This window comes from Taeniopygia guttata, chromosome 28 (assembly GCF_048771995.1).
Source record: "Taeniopygia guttata chromosome 28, bTaeGut7.mat, whole genome shotgun sequence".
NCBI classification, from domain to species: Eukaryota; Metazoa; Chordata; class Aves; order Passeriformes; family Estrildidae; genus Taeniopygia; species Taeniopygia guttata.
This window is the reverse complement of record NC_133053.1, coordinates 6,214,023-6,232,024: the sequence shown is the minus strand read 5'-3', so window position 1 is coordinate 6,232,024 and position 18,002 is coordinate 6,214,023. Positions and strand designations below refer to the sequence as shown.

General features: G+C 52.4%; 1 protein-coding gene across 1 annotated transcript; it reads right to left on the bottom strand.

Moving 5' to 3' along the window:
* Nucleotides 1–7,346: 7,346 nt before the first annotated feature.
* On the bottom strand, nt 7,347–8,279 carry LOC116807396 (olfactory receptor 14A16-like). Its single transcript, XM_041713086.2, has one exon. The coding sequence runs from the start codon at nt 8,277–8,279 to the stop codon at nt 7,347–7,349; it is 933 nt and encodes a 310-aa protein (XP_041569020.2).
* Nucleotides 8,280–18,002: the final 9,723 nt, after the last annotated feature.

Genomic DNA, 18,002 nt, shown 5'->3' with positions numbered 1-18,002 from the left:
TGTGGGTTCTCTGCTTGTTTTTTCTGCCTGTCTCGTGGTCAGGATTGAAGGTACTTGAGACCATATTTCAGGTTCAGACTCAGGTGCTTCTTGTTTCTTATCAGTGTTGCAGCCTCACAACTGTGAGTTCTGCAGTCTTTCATTAGCAAGTCACAAAATGGCCAAATAGCTCTTGTTACAAGGTCTTTTAAAACTATCCAACCAAGAAATGACACCTAAATTATTTTCCCTTTTAACCCAATAACTGATCCCTGAAGCCAGCAGTGCGGACTTTTCGGTCCAATCACAAAATATCACCCAAACCCATGAAGAAGAAGCTAAGAAGAAGTTAAATAAGAAGAACCTGTCTCCACCCTAACACCTCCATCTTGCTTCATATTTATTACTATGTTCTAAACCCCCAAAATCTAACTTTTCCACCCTGTGGTAGTATACATCTCTAACCAACTACGCACCCATAACCCCAGTGCGGTTAAGCAATTTTGGAAGCCTTCTCCACAGCCTCAGGTCAAATGCAGTGCTCTATTGCAAGTCTGTGCCTTTCAGCACAGCAAGTTTAAAATTCTCAGCATCCAGGGTTCCAACACTTATGGAATCATGGACACTCTTGTGACACTAAAGGCCTCACTGAACCATTGTGACACCACAAGGCCTCATTGAACCGAGGGGCCATTGTGACACTATGGAGCCCCATGGAAACAAGAGCCAAGTGTGACACATCTGGGCTTCATGGAACCAAGGATCCAATATGACACCACCAGTGTGACACTGCAGGGCCTCACAGGGCTCTGTGGTTTCCTTCCTATGGAAAAGAACCATCCATCTTTGCAGGTGCCCACAGCCAAAATGGATGCTCCTCCTGAAAAATTCCATATATGTGTGGGTAATCCCAGACAAAATCTGCCAGAACAGAGAGCTCTGGCTGGCCTTGGCCTCTGGTGGTCACATCTCATCTCAAGGAAGCCTTTGAAAGCCTTTGAAAATATTTGAGCAGGTTTGGCTGCTGGAACATCAATGAGTCTCTCATCCTCTGAAAAACTCAGATGCTCTTGTGATCATATGTGGATTTTTTTCTCATTGTCCACTATGTGTGAAATATAATTTTCAGCTAAAAAATATTATTCTTATCACTCTCACAGTGTTATCTGACACAAAACACCTCATCTACATATGGATCCAGGTCGCCTGTACAGGCAAACACAATAAAGAATCCAGCAGGAATTATTTGTCTCTGCTCCCACCTGTCACATCTCCTCTGGAGCTGGAGGTGCAGCCCCAGCACTTGGGACGGCTCAAGGGGCCAAAACTCAGCTCCCACACAGAGAACTTGTGGACCTTGGATGATCTTCCTGGCCTTGCACGCTCAGCCAGGCTGAGATGGACACTGATGGTTTCTGTGCCAGGCTCTCCCAGCCCAGCCCAGCTCCCTGCAAGCTCTGCCAGCTGCCCTGAGCTCTGGGCAGCACCAAGGGCCTCTCCCCAGCACAGCCCAGCCGGCTCTGGCCCCACAGCTCTGCTCAGGCCTGGCTGCTCTGGGAATGGAGCAGCTGAGGAATGGAGTCACATCCAAGGGTGTCCCCAGGGCTCAGCACTGGGGCCAGGTCAGTGAAATCTCTTTATTGCTGATCTGGATGAGGCCATCGAGGGCACCCTCAGGCAGTTCCAGGTGAGCCCAGGCTGGGTGGGAGTGTGGCTGTGCTGGAGGGCAGGAAGCTCTGCAGAGGGATCTGGACAGGCTGGAGCCATGGGCCCAGGACAATGGGATGAGGTTCACCAAGGCCAAGGGCCGGGTCCTGCCCTGGGCTCACAGCCACCCCAAATCCCTGGCCGTGCCCTGCCCCTGATCCCCACAGCCTGTCCTGTTTCCTTCATCCCTGCATTGCCAGGGACTTTCTGGGACAAGGGAGCTCTGCTCTGGGGATGGAGGGAGCTCCAAGTGCTACCACTGGAGTGGGAACCACAACTCATCAGGTTTGTGTCCTTTGGGGGTCAGGAACTGGTGAGACTCAGAGGCACAGAAAGTTTCTCTTCATGGCCAACAGACCATAGTTGAACAGGACACAATTTAATAACAATCACTCTTTAATAACAATTGCTATTCCCTGAGTTATGTGCAATGTCCCAGCAGTGTCTGGTGAGTCTGCCATCCACTAGTGCTTTCCATACTAAAATTGATTTTAGACTTGCGTGGTTGTGGGATAGATGTAAACACAATTCTTCTATCAGGATGTTTGTCCTGGAGTGGGGGAAAAACACTCACACAATTCCTGATTTGCAAAGCTGTCAGTGGGGGATGGGAAGGGAGGTCAGGCTGCTTTTGGTTTGAGGAAATGCTAAAACCAGCCTGGCTTATTTAATCTCCTCCTGGCCTGGCTGATCTTCCCCCTTTCCCCTTCCACCCATTGGCTTCTGTCTCCCACCAGGCCCCCCGGTGAAGAGCCTGGCTCTGTTTTCTCCATCCCCTCCTCGCTGGCACTGCCAGGCTGGCATGAGGAGCCCCTCAGCCTTCCCTGCTCCGGGCTGGACAAGCCCAGCTCCCTCAGCCTCTGCTCACAGCCCAAGGGCTCCAGCCCAACCTTGGAGGCCTTTCCCTAACCCTGCTCCAGCTGCCAGACAACTTTCCTGCCCTGGGGAACCCAACCCAGACCACAGGGACCTGGATAATCCACGTCCTTGATGTCCTGGTCACACAGCCCTGGCCCCTTGTCCCCATGTCAGGCTCTGGGGTGGATCCTGTGGAACATCCTTTGGTGGAGGCTGTGGCTCCAGGGGGACTGGGGGGATACCGGGCGTCAGGGACCCTGCTGGGTATGTACAGCATTGGACTTGTTGGGAGAAACTGTGAGCGGGAGCTGGGGCAGAGTGACCAACCCAGTGACCTCACAGAGCCCTCCTGGGATGTCACACAGCCCCTCTGAGATGTACCAGCCCAATCTGGAATGTCACACAGGTGGTCTCTGATGTCACAGCTAACTCTGTGATGTCACAGTCTGCTCTGTGATTTCAGATTCCCATCCTGTGATGTCAAAGCTTGATCTGTGATGTCACAGAGGTGGCCTATGATGTCATAACTCCTTGATGACCTCACATAAACCACTCTATGATGTCATGGACCATTCTGCCATTGATTACTCATGTAATGTCATGGATCACTCTGTGACCTTATGTCACCAGGTGATAAATTGCCTACACCAGGTGAGCTGACGCCTGGAGCTTGTTCTCCAAAACCCCAGGCCCATGGAAACCACACAGTGCCCATTGTGGGAGAAGGGGAACTGGAAGTTCACCAGACTCAGTGTCCTGCCAGCTCATCCAGGCCCACAGGAACATTGGGGTCCACGACCACCAGGGACCACCAGAGAGACCCCCAGGACAGAAGAACACATGGGTAAAGGCGAGGGGAAATATGTTAATGGTTTTGGGGAAATGATTATCAGATGTGTGTTTAGTCCAGCACAATCAATGAATATGTGTGCAAAATACAGAATATGAACAGAAACTTTCCTGCACTCAGCATGCTCGGCTTTGGGAGGAACTATCCCCTGTGCATCTGGCTGAATAAAGAATGCAGCTTCTTAATGCTGCACTGGTGTTAAGGAGTTTTCTGTTTTACCGAATTTTTGGTAACACTGCACTCCCAAGGAAAGCTCTGTCTCGTGCTGTTCACAAACAGAGAAGGGCTGGTGGCAGATGTGGGGGTCAGAGGCTGCCTGGGGCACAGGGACCATGAAATAATCAAGTTTTCAATGATCTGTGAAAGAAGGAGGGGCAGCAATAAAACTTCTGCGCTGGAATTAGGAAGGGCAGACTTTGGCCTGTTTAGGATGTAGATATGGGGAGTACCAAATCAGGTACTGATTTTTAAGGGAAACAGCCCTTAAAAGCAAATGGGTCCAGGGAGGATGGACACATTTCAGGAAAGTAATCTTAAGGGGGAAGGAGCAGCCTGTCCCAGTGTGGCAAAAGATGAGGTGGTGAGGAAACCTGGCTGCCCATGGAGCTTTTGTGGGAACTCAGGTGAAGAAATTACTCACAAATCAGGAAGTGTTTAAGTGTGGGAATCCAGGGCTTCCCTCTGTCTGCCCTGGATTGCCTGGGACCCTGGCAGGGGGTCGGGAACCCCCTGTACAGAGCCCCGAGAGACTCTGTCTCTGATTTCTGTCCATGGAAAAGAGTTTTCAATCTTACAGGATGAATTACAAGCTCTGAGTGTTTTATATAAGGAATAATTAAGTGTGACACGGGTGCAAAAGTAAAATTTTAGGTTTCTAGATTAAGGGTTCAGAGGGGACAAGATGGAGGAAATTGGGTGTGTCTTGTCCTTTTCCTTCTTCTTCATGCCCTCCATGTTTCACTGTGGTGTTGGCATCTTTCTGTTGGTTTAGGCTGGGGACACACTGTCCAACGTAGGTGACAGATATTGGCACATTATTGTAAATCCAGCACAGGTAGTTTGTGGTATTTAATGTTTGTAACATCCCACTGGGGGCAGAGCCCCACACGCTGCCCTGCAGGACAGACCTGTGGCAGGGCAGCAGAACATGTTAGAGATAAACAGAATAAACAACCTTGGAAACAGCATAGACGAATTATGGCTTCTTCTTTGGCAACGGGGCAGAAAGACAGAGACTTTCTACAATCTCGGAATCATCAATACCCACAGATTCCGACATTTAAGGATGTTGAAAGGTCATTCAGAGAGAGAAGTTGGGACATGAAAGCTCAATTAGAACTTAACCTGGCAGCTTTTGTAAACGGAATAAAAATAGTTTTTATTAAAAAAAATTTACAGCAAAAAGAGGGGGAAGGAGAATTTCTACTCTTTATTGGATGCAGCAGAGAATAGAGTAACCCAAGATAAGGAAAAGGACAAGCTACATAACACCTTGTTTGTCTCAATTTTCAATACATGGACAGGTTGTCCTCAGGACAAGTTTTCTCCTGAGCTGGCAGATGGGCACAGGGAGCAGAACAGCCCCCTGTAATCCAGGAGGAAGCAGCTGGTGACCTGCTGAGCCACTTGGATGCTCACAGGTGTATGGGATGGGATGGGATCCATCCTAGGGGGATGAGGGAGCTGGTGGATGAGCTCCCCAAGCTGCTCCCCATCATTTACCATCAGTCCTGGCTCACCAGGGAGGTCCCAGAGCACTGGAGGTGCCAGTGTGAGCCCATCCCCAAGAAGGGCTGGAAGGAGGATCTGGGGAACTCCAGGCCTGTCAGCCTGACCTCACTGCCTGGCAAGGTTATGGAACAGATCACCTTGAGTGCCACCACAGGGCACCCACAGGATGGCCGAGGGGTCAGAGCCAGCCAGCGTGGATTTAGTGGGGCAGGTCCTGCCTGAGCACCCTGATCTCCTTTTATAACCAGGTGACCCACCTGTGGATGTGGGAAAGGCTGTGGATGTGTCCATCTGGACTTCAGCAAAGCCTTGGACACTGTCTCTGACAGCATTCCCTGGAAAAGCTGCAGCCCACGGCTTGGGCAGGTTCCCTCCTGGCTGGGAGATGGAAGAGCTGGCTGGAGGCTGGGCCCAGAGAGGGGTGGGGATGGTGCTGCACCCAGCTGGTGTCCAGTCCCTGGTGCTGTCCCCAGGGATCTGTGTTGGGCCCAGTCCTGTTTAACATCTTCACCGATGATCTGGGTGAGGGGATCAAGCCCACCATCCCCAAATTTGCAGGTGACACCAAGCTGGGTGTGAGTGTGGATCTGCTGGAGGGCAGGACAAGAAGACACAGCCTTCAGCTGCACCAGGGGAGGTTTAGGCTGGACAAGAGGAAGAAGTTCTTCACAGAAAGGGTGAGTGGGCATTGCAATGGGCAGGCCAGGGGGAAGGTGGCAGAGTCACTGTCCCTCTCCAGTGGCACTCAGTGGCATGGTCTGGGTGACAAGGTGGTATTAGGGCATTGGTTGGACTTGATGATCCCAAAGGTCTTTTCCAGCCTATTTGATTCTGTCATTCTGTGATGATTGGGACACTCTGGGGCCATTGTGACCCTGCAGGGCCTGGTGGAACTAAGAGGACCATGGTGACACTGTGCAGCCCCATAGAACCAGGGCTCCATTGCGGTGCTCTGGGGCCCAATGGAACCAGGGAGTCCCTGTGACACTGGGTCCTGGTGGAACCACAGAGGCCATGGTGACACTGCGGGGCCTCGTGTAACCGAGGGGTTTCACCATTGTGACACTGCGAAACCACGGAGAGCTTTGGGAGAGTCCAGGGCCCAGTGGAACCAAGGGGCCGTTCTGACACTGCGGGGCCTCATGGAACCAAGGGGACATTGTGACACTGCAGGACCTTGTGTAACCAAGGGGCCACTGTGACACTCTGGGGCCTCCAGGAATCTGGAAGGCCCTTGTGACACTGTGTGGCCTCATGGAAACAAGGAATCCATTGTGACACTGAGGGGACTTGTGGAAGCACAGGGAGCATTGTGACAGTGTGGGACCTCATGTGACCATGGGGCCTTTGTGACACCCTGGGGCCCCATGGAACCGAGGGGCCACTGTGAAACTGCGGCACCAACGAGAACATTGTGACACTGTGAAGCCCCACGGAACCAAGGAGTCCATTGTCACATTTTGGGGCCCCGTGGAACCAAGGAGACCAGTGTGACAGTGCAGGGCCTGGTGTAACCAAAGGGTCTTTGTGACACTGAAGGGACACATGGAACCAAGGACATCTTTGCAGATGACACCGAGCTGGGTGTGACTGTTGATCTGCTGGAGGGTAGGAGGGCTCTGCAGAGGGCCCTGGACAGGCTGGATCCAGGGCCCAAACCCAACAAGGTGAGGTTTAACAAGTCCAAGTGCCGGGTCCTGCACTTTGGCCACAACAACCCCTGGAGCGCTACAGGCTGGGGACAGAGGGGCTGGACAGCAGCCAGGCAGAAAGGGACCTGCAGGGACTGATGGACAGCAGGCTGGACATGAGCCAGCCGTGTGCCCAGGTGGCCAAGAGGGCCAATGGCTCCTGGCCTGGATCAGGAATGGTGTGGCCAGCAGGACCAGAGCTGCTGTGCCAGCACTGATCTGCCCCCAGCTCTGCACACAGACATTGCTGCTGCAGCTCCAGAGAAGGCAACAAAAGGGCATCTCTGCAGAAAACTGTGCTGGGAGATCCTTTAGTTCCTTTAAAGCCACCGAGAACGCAACCCCTCATTGATGCAGTCTCTGGGCACAGGGGATATGTTGAGTAACAATATGAGAAATGGAACTAAAATGATATTTATTGTGGACAATATGAAGAAAGTAAAAGGGGAAAAAAATCCCCACAGTTAAAGCAACAAGAAGTACCACAGATGACTTGTATTTAAACTGATTTGCAGAAATTGCCAATCACTTTAATGTCCCTGAAAGCATCCAGTCATCAGTCTCCACACTGCAGCCTTGAGCTCCTGGTTCCTCAGGCTGTAGATGAGGGGGTTCAGGGCTGGAGGCACCAACGAGTACAGAACTGACAGGGCCAGATCCAGGGATGGGGAGGACATGGAGGGAGGCTTCAGGTAAGCAAATATTACAGTGCTGACAAACAGGGAGACCACAGCCAGGTGAGGGAGGCACGTGGAAAAGGCTTTGTGCCGTCCCTGCTCAGAGGGGATCCTCAGCACAGCCCTGAAAATCTGCACATAGGAGAAAACAATGAACACAAAACAACCAAATCCCACAGACACAGTAACAGCAATGAGTCCAAGTTCTCTGAGGTAGGATTTGGCACAGGAGAGCTTGAGGATCTGGGGGATTTCACAGAAGAACTGGCCCAGGCTATTGCCATGGCACAGAGACAGGGAAAATGTATTGGCTGTGTGCAGCAGCGAATAGAGAAAGGCACTGGCCCAGGCAGCTGCTGCCATGTGGGCACAAGCTCTGCTGCCCAGGAGGGTCCCGTAGTGCAGGGGTTTGCAGATGGACACGTAGCGGTCGTAGCACATGATGGTCAGGAGAAAATATTCTGATCCAAGAAAGAAGATAAGTAGAAAAACCTGAGCAGCACATCCTGAGTAGGAGATGTCCCTGGTGTCCCAGAGCAAACTGTTCATGGCTTTGGGGACAGTGGTGCAGATGGAGCCCAGGTCGCTGAGGGCCAGGTTGAGCAGGAAGAAGAACATGGGCGTGTGCAGGTGGTGGCCGCAGGCTACGGCGCTGATGATGAGGCCGTTGCCCAGGAGGGCAGCCAGGGAGATGCCCAGGAAGAGGCAGAAGTGCAGGAGCTGCAGCTGCCGCGTGTCTGCCAGTGCCAGCAGGAGGAAGTGGCTGATGGAGCTGCTGTTGGACATTTGCTGTGGCTGCACATGGGCACCTGGTCATGGAGAAAGGACAGTGACAAGTCAGGAGAGGCTGTTTGGAGCCAGACTGGGCCATTCCCTGCAGACTGTCCTGCTGGGACTCACCCACCCTTGTTCCTGCTCTGGGAAAACCTTCACCCAGGTCCCTGCCTGAGCTCCAGTTGTGCTGGCTGAGTGTGCCAGGAGCAGCCAGGCCTGAGCGTGGGGGCTCTCGAGGAGCCATCCCTGCCCTGCTTCCCTGGGTTTGTGGCCCTGTGGCAGAGGGACAAGGCTGGATATTCAGGATTTGTCAGGGGAATAATTCCTATTGCAGAAAGGCATGGTACCATCTGCACTACCACTTCTAAGGGAAATGGCAGGAGCTGGTTTAAGGAATTGTTTTCCTACCCACACACTATTCCTGGCTCTCTGAGGTCAGAAATCCCCAGCATTCCTGCTGCACTCAGAGTTTGCCACTGAGAGATGTGAGAGGCAAAGGATTCCCTGTGGCTGAGGGCAGGTGAGGGGCTGGATGGGCTTGTTCCCCCAGCACTACTCTGCTCAGCCCCCTCTCCTTCCCTGAGCATCTCCCTGGGCCTGGACATTCCCTCCTGAGAGGTGCCTTGTCCCTGCCAGCAGAGCCCATCCCACCCTATGTGCCCTCGGCCCGGCCCTACAGAAACCTGCCTGTGTGCAGGGCCCTGGCTGGGGCAGGCTCTGTGTGCAGCTGGGCAAGGGCAGCTCAGGAGAGCCCTGCTGGGCCCTGCAGAGGTGATGCTGCTGCTGTCCAGGGCTGAGGAGTGGCTGAAGGCCCTTTGGGAGGCTCCCAGCAGAGACACTGACCACCCAAAGTCACAGTTCTGGACACTCTGTAAATGTTCAAACAATCCTTTGATGATCCTGTGTGTCCCTTTCAACTCAGAATGTTCTGTGATTCTGGGATTACAATTCCTGTTCTGTTTCTCTCATCCCCCTGTTTTCTATAATCAAAAGAGAAAAAAAGCCCTTGCAACAGTGTTAGAACAAGAAAGTAAAAACCAGACCTTTACTGGAAGCTCCAGGTGTCCCAGAGGGGATGGGGCACACCCAGCTCCTGATTTCAACAATTCATTAAGGTAAATTAATTAGGATATTTAACAGGGACACCCAATAGGAGTTTCAGTTGCCCCAGTTACACACCTCTGGCTCAAACCATTGGAGTAGGTGCAAGGGCTTCTTTGCCCCAGATTTTCTTATCACTGCTCACATGTAAAAACCAAAATGGTCTTCTTGTGGGTTCTTTCCCTGATAATAGGACTATAGAGCATTTAAAAAATGTATTTAGACAGGTTATTGTTCTAAAATCTAAGAGAAATTAAGGAAATATATTAGAGTTAATTAAGGATTATAATTATATTAAGTATATAATAGTAGTTAAGTAGAGTTAATTAAGAGTTTAATAGAGTTAGGTAAGGATTATAAATTTATAATTACATAATAGTAATTTATGGCGCTACGGATATATGAAAAATGTATAAAAAGCAAAAATATTTTTGTCATCACCCCAACATTCCCATCCTGCTCCAAGCAGGAAATTGAAAACACTCTCAGGAAAGCTCCTGATCTTTACAGCAATCCCAGGCTTACCTTCTTTGGGAAGTGCCCTCCGGAGCTGTGCCCAGGCTGGTCTGGAGCTGGGAGCAGCCCTGCCCCACCCAGCCCCTCTCAGCAGCAGCACCTGCCCTGCTCAGGGTGGCTCCTTCCCCCCACAGCTCCTGGCCAGCGCTGGGAGCAGCTCCAGGGCCGGCTGAGAGCTGTCCCTGGCAGGCAGCAGAGTCCTGGCCCAGCACAGCGCCCTGGGCTGCAGGACCCTGCTCTGCAGGACAGCCCTGGGCACCCCTGGCTGCTCTGCACAGGAGATGAGCAGAGAATGCACTCACAAGGGCTGTGGGCATTGGGATGTTCCAGCTTTAGGAGATCACTGCAGGAGCTGCAGCTGCATTGTCCTGCAGCCAGAGGTTCCTGTGCCAAGGGCTGGCAGTGATTCTGCCCCGGGCACTTCTCAGCCCCTTCCCAGCCCTGACTGATTGAAACTCTCTGTGCCTCTGTGCTGTGCCCGGGCTGGCTGCAGGCAGTGCCCCAGCCCTGCTGGGCTGGGAGAAGAGCTGCTCAGAAAGAGAAATGTGCTTTTGAAGCTCTGCTTGGTTACCGGGATCACCCTGTGTGCCAGGAGCCCGGCCCAGTTCAGCAGCACAGACACAGCACAAGGACTTTAATGACCCTCTGGGGCTTTGTGCTCAGGCCCTGAACATCAGGCCCTGAGAGGGAGCTGCAGAAACCTCTCCAGAACTCCAAGTCAGAATCCAACTCCAAAGTTTCTTGGACTTTTAATGGGTCCCGCTGAGGGACACGACTGAGAAAGTGTCCCCAGGCCCCAGGCAGAGCAGAGAACTGGAGGCACTGATGACAGGTGGGGACAAAGAGAAGCCAAGTCTTGGTGCCCTGGGGCACAGCAGGGTCTGTGCCACCAAGGGCTGTGAGGAGACACCTTGTCCTGAGGCCCTGGGGCCTCCTGGCACAGCCCCAGCCAGGCTGGGCACTGTCAGCCCCTGGTCCTGCCCTCAGCATCCCCCCCTAGCCCATATCCCAGTGGCCTCAAGGATCTGCTGGAAGGAGTCCCTGGGGAGCCTTGGTCAGGATGGCCCTGGGGGCTCCTTCATGCTCCCAGAACTGCATTTCTTTTAAGGTATTTGGTGTTTCCCTTTTGATACAGACTCTGTGAGAGGTTTGTGCAACCATGGCCCCAATTATCTGCCTTAAGGAGTCCCTTGAGAGATTTGTACTGACACTCACTGGGGCTCATTAATACTCTGAGATACTAAACTTTTTTCAGGTACTTTGGATTTTCCTTTCCACACTGAGAGGTTTTTGTGCCATTTTGAGTCTCCAATTCTCTCCTTCAAGGAGTCCATGAGGAGCCTGTGTTGGGGATGGACCTCAGTGGCACCCATTAATGCTTTGAGACAGTTTGGGGTTTTCTTCTGCCATTGACTCCTGGAAAGGTTTGTGCAATCTCCTCTCAGGCCCTGAGGTTCCAGGGCTCAGTTCCAAATGCACCACAGGGCTCATTAGGTTCAGGCAACTCCTGACAAACCACGGCTCTGCCTTGTTTTCCCTCTGGTCTGGGGCAGTTCATCAGGAAGTTTCTGTAGTGGTTTTGGTTCACCATTTTGGGATTTCTTGGGCAATATATCAATAAGTGTGGTGGGTTCAGTGCTGTCTAATTACCAGTGCACACACTAGAATATACTTACTCATCTCCTGCTCTTGAAATAGGATTAGAAGAAAGGCAAAGTCGGCTCAAAACTTTTAAATGGTATAAAGAAAAGTTTCTTAAGAGTAACTAAAAGACAGAGTAATAAGGATCAGAACTAAACTTTCAGAACACTTCCTTTCTCCATACAATCTGACAATGTAAAGAGACAAAATCTAAAATTTTCTGTCAATTTTCCACCTCTAGAATAGTCTTTCTTCAGTTCACTTAGGAAAATAACCTCCTCTTGTTAATGTTATGGAGACTTCTCCACAAGAAAACAATTATCTCATGGCTTTTCTTTTCCATGAATAGCAGCCACTAGGAAAAATCTGCAATTGTGAAATCTCTCCCATTTTTTCCCAGATTTTCCCACAGCTGTGTTTAGGGGACATGTCAATTTAAGTGGTATTAGTTTAAAGATGTGCTGTTTAAGAGCAAAGGTTCTCTTCATCTCTTTCTGAAATCATCCTAGTCTCTGGGAATAGAGATCTTCTTCTTCTCTCCCTGAGGGCACAGGGTCTCATCACTCTGCTCTCTTTGTCTGTTCAAACACCTCATGGCATCAAGCTACTTCAATATTTCCTTACTTTAGCATGGAGGCCTTTGCTGAACAAGTCATCTCCCCATACTTTTCAATGCCTTATAGGGAAAAAGAGAGTCTGATGTATCAATGACATCCTTCTCCATAGCTTTAGCAGCGGATTTCAGCCCTGAGATCAAAGCATCTCCTCATCCCTCCCATTTGTGACTCAACTTCCTCTTCACTGACCTCGGTGTCTTCATGTTGCTCCTCTGTGTGCCTGCCCTGTGTCCTTTTCTCTCACTGGAGGGAGGATGGAAGCACTGGAAGGGTCAATATCTGCCCGGGGCCTGCAGATGGTTCCATGAGCCCAGGCAGGCTTGGTGGCCAATTCTTATTTTTGCTGTGGTTCCTGGACATGAAGACCAGCTATTTTCCCCAGGAATGAAGGAATAGAGTGCCACTGTTTTAGGGGCAGATGAAAGGTGCCCACTAGAGGACAAGGCCAGCCAAAGCTGCCAGGTATTGTTCTGAGAGATACCTTTACAAATTGCAATTTTTTTTAGGGAAAGTACCACCAGGTCCTCACAGTATCACCATGGTCTCCATAGGAAGGGAACAAGCGAACCCCAATGTTCCAGGGGCTGTGGCTCATCCACCAGAGGCCAAGGCCAGCCAGATCAGATGGTGCTGGCAGATTTTGTCCTTGGACATAGGGAATTTTAGAGGTGGAATACCAGTTTCGGACCTGGTTGCCTGGAGGTGAAGGACAGTTCTTTTACACAGGAAGAAAAGCATGGAACACCGGTGTTTCAGGGGCAGATGAAACATGGCTATCAGAGGCCAAGGGCAGCCAGACCTCTCTGTCCTGGTAGCTTTTGTCTGAAAGCAACCCTTGGATAAAGGAACTTTGGAGGTGGAACCAAAATTTTGGCCATATCTGCATTGGTAAGAAGGATGGTTCTTTTCCATAGGAAGGAAAGCCCAGAGCCGCAGTGTTTCAAAGGCAGAGGAGGAGAGAGGTGGCTCCTGAGAGGCTGAGCCAGTCAGACCCGTTTGTCTTGGTAGCTCTCATCACTGAGAAATCTTTGGATCTAGGGAATTCTGGAGGAGGATTCCCACTTTGGCCACCTGGTCAAGATGGATGGTTTTTCCCATAGGAAAGAAAAGCCCAGGTGAAGCCCAGGTGTTTTGGAAGAAGATGAGAGGTGGTCACCATAGGCCAAGAGAGTCAGACCTGTTTTTTCCTGGCACCTTTTATCTTGGGGAAATCCTTGGATATCCAGAATTTTGAAGGTGGAATCTCAGTTTTGGCCATGGGCACCTGGGCAGGAAGAAGAGTTCTTTTCATCAGCAAGGAAAGCACAGAGCCCCAGTGTTTCAAAGGCAGATAAGAATTAGCTCTTGGAAACCAAGGCGAGCCAGACTTGTCTCTCCTGGAAGCTTTCACCTGGGAGAAATCCTTGGATATAGGGAATCCTGGAGGCAGATTCCCAACTTTGGCCTTGGGTGCCTGGATGTGAAAGGTGCTTTTTTCCCATAAGAAAGAAAAGCACAGGGTTCCAGTGTTTCAAAGGCAGATGAGAGGTGGCCCCTGGGTGGCCAAGGCAGCCAGGCCTTGATGCCTTGAGAGGCCACCTAGAGCAGAGGCTGGACAGTGTTACAGGAATAAAGTGGGGATTTATTCAAAAGGCCTTCAAAGGATACACCTTGGGCAGTACAGGGGCCTGGCTGAGGGTACACCCAGGATGGACAACAGGTTTCCACACTTTTTTTTATATTCTGATTCATTTCCATATTGGGGTTAATTGTCCAATTACACCTTCAGGTTATGCAGTCCCACCCTCCCAGTCTGCTCTCTTCAATTCGCTGTTGTTTTCACTTTTTGGGCCTGAAGCTGCAGTGGTGTTCTTGGTTCTTGGGCTGTAAGAGGATTGTTTTGTCTGACTACACTGTGAAGAGAACTTGCTGACACTCTGTATGAAGTTCAGAGGTACAGATACAGGACAGAATCGGGAAAATATGGAAGCGAAAACTCAAGGCATCAGCCTGTCCCATGTTCCCTTGGTTCCATGGGGACACACAGTGTCACAATGGCTCCTCCATGACACTCTGGGCTCCACAGTGTCACCCTGGGCCCTTGGTTCCATGGGAGTTTCCCAATGGTTTCCTCTGATTCCATGAGGTCCCTACAGTGTCCCAACTGACCCATGGTCCCATGAGGTTCCCCAGTGTCACCAGGGTGTCCTTGGACCTGCACTGTCACAACTGACCCATGGCTCCATGAGGTTCCCCAGTGTCACCAGGGTGTCCTTGGACCTGCCTTGTCACAGCTGACCCATGGCTCCATGAGGTTCCCCAGTGTCACCAGGGTGTCCTTGGACCTGCACTGTCACAACTGACCCATGGCTCCATGAGGTTCCCCAATGTCACCAGGGTGTCCTTGGACCTGCCTTGTCACAGCTGACCCATGGCTCCATGAGGTTCCCCAGTGTCACCATGGTCGCTGTCAGAGGCTGGATGAGATCGATATCCCGAGACACCTTGGGCTGAGCTGTCAATCAGTCACACAGCTGGGACAGTGTAAACCCAGCTCTGAACGCCCGAGCAATCAGAAGTCCCAGCTGGGGGGAGGCCCACGAAGGCCCAGGGGCGTAAAACCAAGGAGCACAAGGTCAGCCCCTGGTATGGACTCTGCCTCTCCTGGGGTTTGTGTCTCAGCCACACTGGAACCCCAGGAGCTGGGAGCCACATGTGTGTCTTTCTGTGGAGCTTCTGTCTTCCTGTCTCCCTCTTTCTTTCCTCTCCTTCTAATGCTCTTTATATGGAACATTTTTGGGTACCTGAACAACTTAAGTGTTTAAGGCTTTCCAGGCTAAATAGGCTAGTGAATGAAGTTACTGCTATGACAAGTGCTTTGTGTTGGATTGGTTTTGTATTAAATGCTTCTCCAAAGTTTCTTGTTTTTTGTACTTTACCAGTAAAATTTTGGGGGGTCCCGAATGGGCGCTGAGGGGCACTTGGGGATCCCGGAGGGTCTGGGGGACACTTGTGGGACAGATGGGGGCGGTACCGGGGCGGTTCTGTGGAACGCGGGGCATGACGGGCGTTGTAGTCCCGGCCCCAATGGGGCTCTATTGGGCTGCGGGGCATGATGGGAGTTGTAGGCAAAAGAAAAGATGGCGCAGGCTCCAGGTACCGCCCCCAAAGCCATGATCGATCCCTGACGCTGATTGGTTGGAGGCTGCGATGGGCGGGAGTCACGGCCAATGGGAGGCAGTGGAGGGAGGAACAGCCCATTCAACCCCTCCAGTCCCTCCCAGTACAGCCCAGTACATCCCCAGTACAGCCCCAGTGCCCCTCCAATCCATCCCAGTACAGCCCAGTTCATCCCCAGTACAGCCCAGTACAGCCCCAGTGCCCCTCCAATCCATCCCAGCACAGCCCAGTTCATCCCCAGTACAGCCCAGTACAGCCTCAGTGCTCCTCCAGTCCCTCCCAGCACAGCCCAGTTCATCCCCAGTACAGCCCAGTACAGCCCCAGTGCCCCTCCAATCCATCCCAGTACAGCCCAGTCCCTCCCAATACACCTGAGTTCATTCCCAGGCCCTCCCAGTTCCCCCCAGTGCTATCCATATTCCGCTCCAGTGTCCCCCAGTTATCCCCACAGCGTTCCCGCCCACTGTGGGGCAGCGGCACAGACGGAATGTCCTGCGGCCCAAATCCCTGCTCCTGCCACACAGTGCCCAGCCTTCTCCCCCTCCTCCTCCTCTCCCAGCACGGCACAAATTCCAGCTCAGAGGAGGCTTCCCCAGAGAGGGCTCCTGCTCCAGCCTGAGTGTCCCTGCAGAGGAACAGGGCATCTTTCAGGCACTTCCACAAGCTCAGGGTTCTTACTTCATGGGGAATCTGGGATGAAAATGGCCTTGTTAGGAAGGACAAAAGCGGAGGGAATGGGTTGGAAATTATTAGTAAAAATGTTCCATTGTACAGGGAAAGTTCACAAAATCATTCCCTGCTTTTTTCCTTTTCAGATTCTTTCAGCCATCCACTGAGAGGATGCTTTTCATGCACTGATTGTACTCTTGATTCATATCAGTGCTCGAGAGGTGGAAGCTTCTAAACTGAACACAGAAACAAACTCCCTCTGTCAGCCCATGTTCATCTTCTACATCATTTTCAAGATGTCCACGGGCATGTTGGAACGATTATCACACTGCTCTCCATTTCTGGCTGCAGGCTCGGGAGATTCTTTCTCTGCATTCCCTGACAATTCCTGGGAGCCCGTCATGGTTTCTTAGGCTAGAGCAATAACAGTGAAAATCTCACCAATGGCACAACTGCCCAGCCCACAAGGAAAAGAAAGAACAAGCTATAAAGTTCTTCAAATATTTATCCCACTTTTCTGCAAGAGTCGAGCTGCACACACGGTGTGGGAAGCCAAGAGAAGCTGCAGCTGGTGGCACATCTTATGACAGAAACTGCTCAAAGCTTCCTCGTTCTCCAGCAAAGGTTCTTGGAAAGAGCAAACAGGATTGTGGAGAAGATTCTGGGAAAACTGAAAGAGCTTTTAAGAAATGAAATGAAAATGGAAAGAAATAATCCAAGATGTTTTTCTCTGTTTATTTTTATGCTCCCCTTTTCCATCTTACACGACTTCCCCATCCCATTAATTGCAAATGGATCTCACTTCTAAGATCCACAATTTGGCAAGTTTTAGACACTCTAAAATAGCATGAGCTACACACATTTTACCTTCCCCTGGTTTTTTTTTTTTTTTTTGGTTGGTTTTTTTTGGTTGGTTTTTTTTTTGGTTTTTTTTTTTTTTGTTTTTTTTTTTTTTTTTTTTTTGTTTTGGTTTTTTTGGGGGTTTTTTTTTGGAAATCAATGATGGATAGGTAAGTGCAGTTCTTGGGTCAGGTACAAATTCAGCATTCAGGGAATGCGCTCCGATAGTGTTTGACCCTCAGCAGGGACAATGCACAGCAGCGCCTGTGCCCCTGGGCAGGAGTCAGGACTCTGGATCTGGGCTCAACACTGCAAAGTTCCCGTGTTTAGACAGAAGAAGGGGCTGTCCCCGGGGCGCGCGGGGCTCGGCCGTGGGGCGAGCGGGGAACGGACACGCGGACAAACGGCCTCGGTGCTTCAGTTGCAGAGGCAGTAGCGGCGGCGGCGGCAGCAGCGGCAGCAAAAGCAGTTTTTCTCTTCTTTCTCTTTCTCTTCTTTCTCTCCGGCTGTGGGACACCTTCCTCTCGGTGTCCCTCACCCGCTGTCCCTCCCCTCTCCCCGCCTCCTTCTCCCCCATGCCGGGCCGGGCCATGCCCCCGGCCCGCCCCCGGCCCCGGGCGGGGCTGCCCCGTCCCCGCCCCCGCCCGCCCCGCCGCGGTCTCGCCTCCGCCCGGCTCTGGGCGTGCTGGCGGTGGCGCTGCTGGGCGGGCATCAGTGCCTGGGGCTGGGGCAGCATCGCCGCCCTTTGGCTCCGCCTGGCCCGAGCCCGGCCCCGGCCCCGGCGCAGGCTCCGGCCCCGGCCCCGGCCCCGGCCCCGGCTCCTCCCGGGCCCCGCGGAGGACACACGCGGCACGGCCGCGCCCGCCGCCTCCGCCGTGGCTTCCCCGGCCCGAGCTCCGCTGCTCAGCAGCGCAGCCGCCGGCCCCGAGCCTCCCGTGTCCCGTTCCCGAGACCGAAGGCCTGGGGATGGCCGGCCCGAGGCGGTTGAGGGGCGCTCGGGGGCCGCTCCTGGCCCCGGGCCGAGCGCTGACAGCCGCGTCCCGCCCGCAGGGAAGGCGCAGGAGGCGCTGCAGCAGCGCTACCGAGTGGGTTCGCTGCTGGGGCGCGGCGGCTTCGGCAGCGTCTTCGCAGCCACGCGGCTCTCGGACGGTGCCCCGGTGAGCGGCGGGGCCGGCGGCGGGCGCAGGAGGAG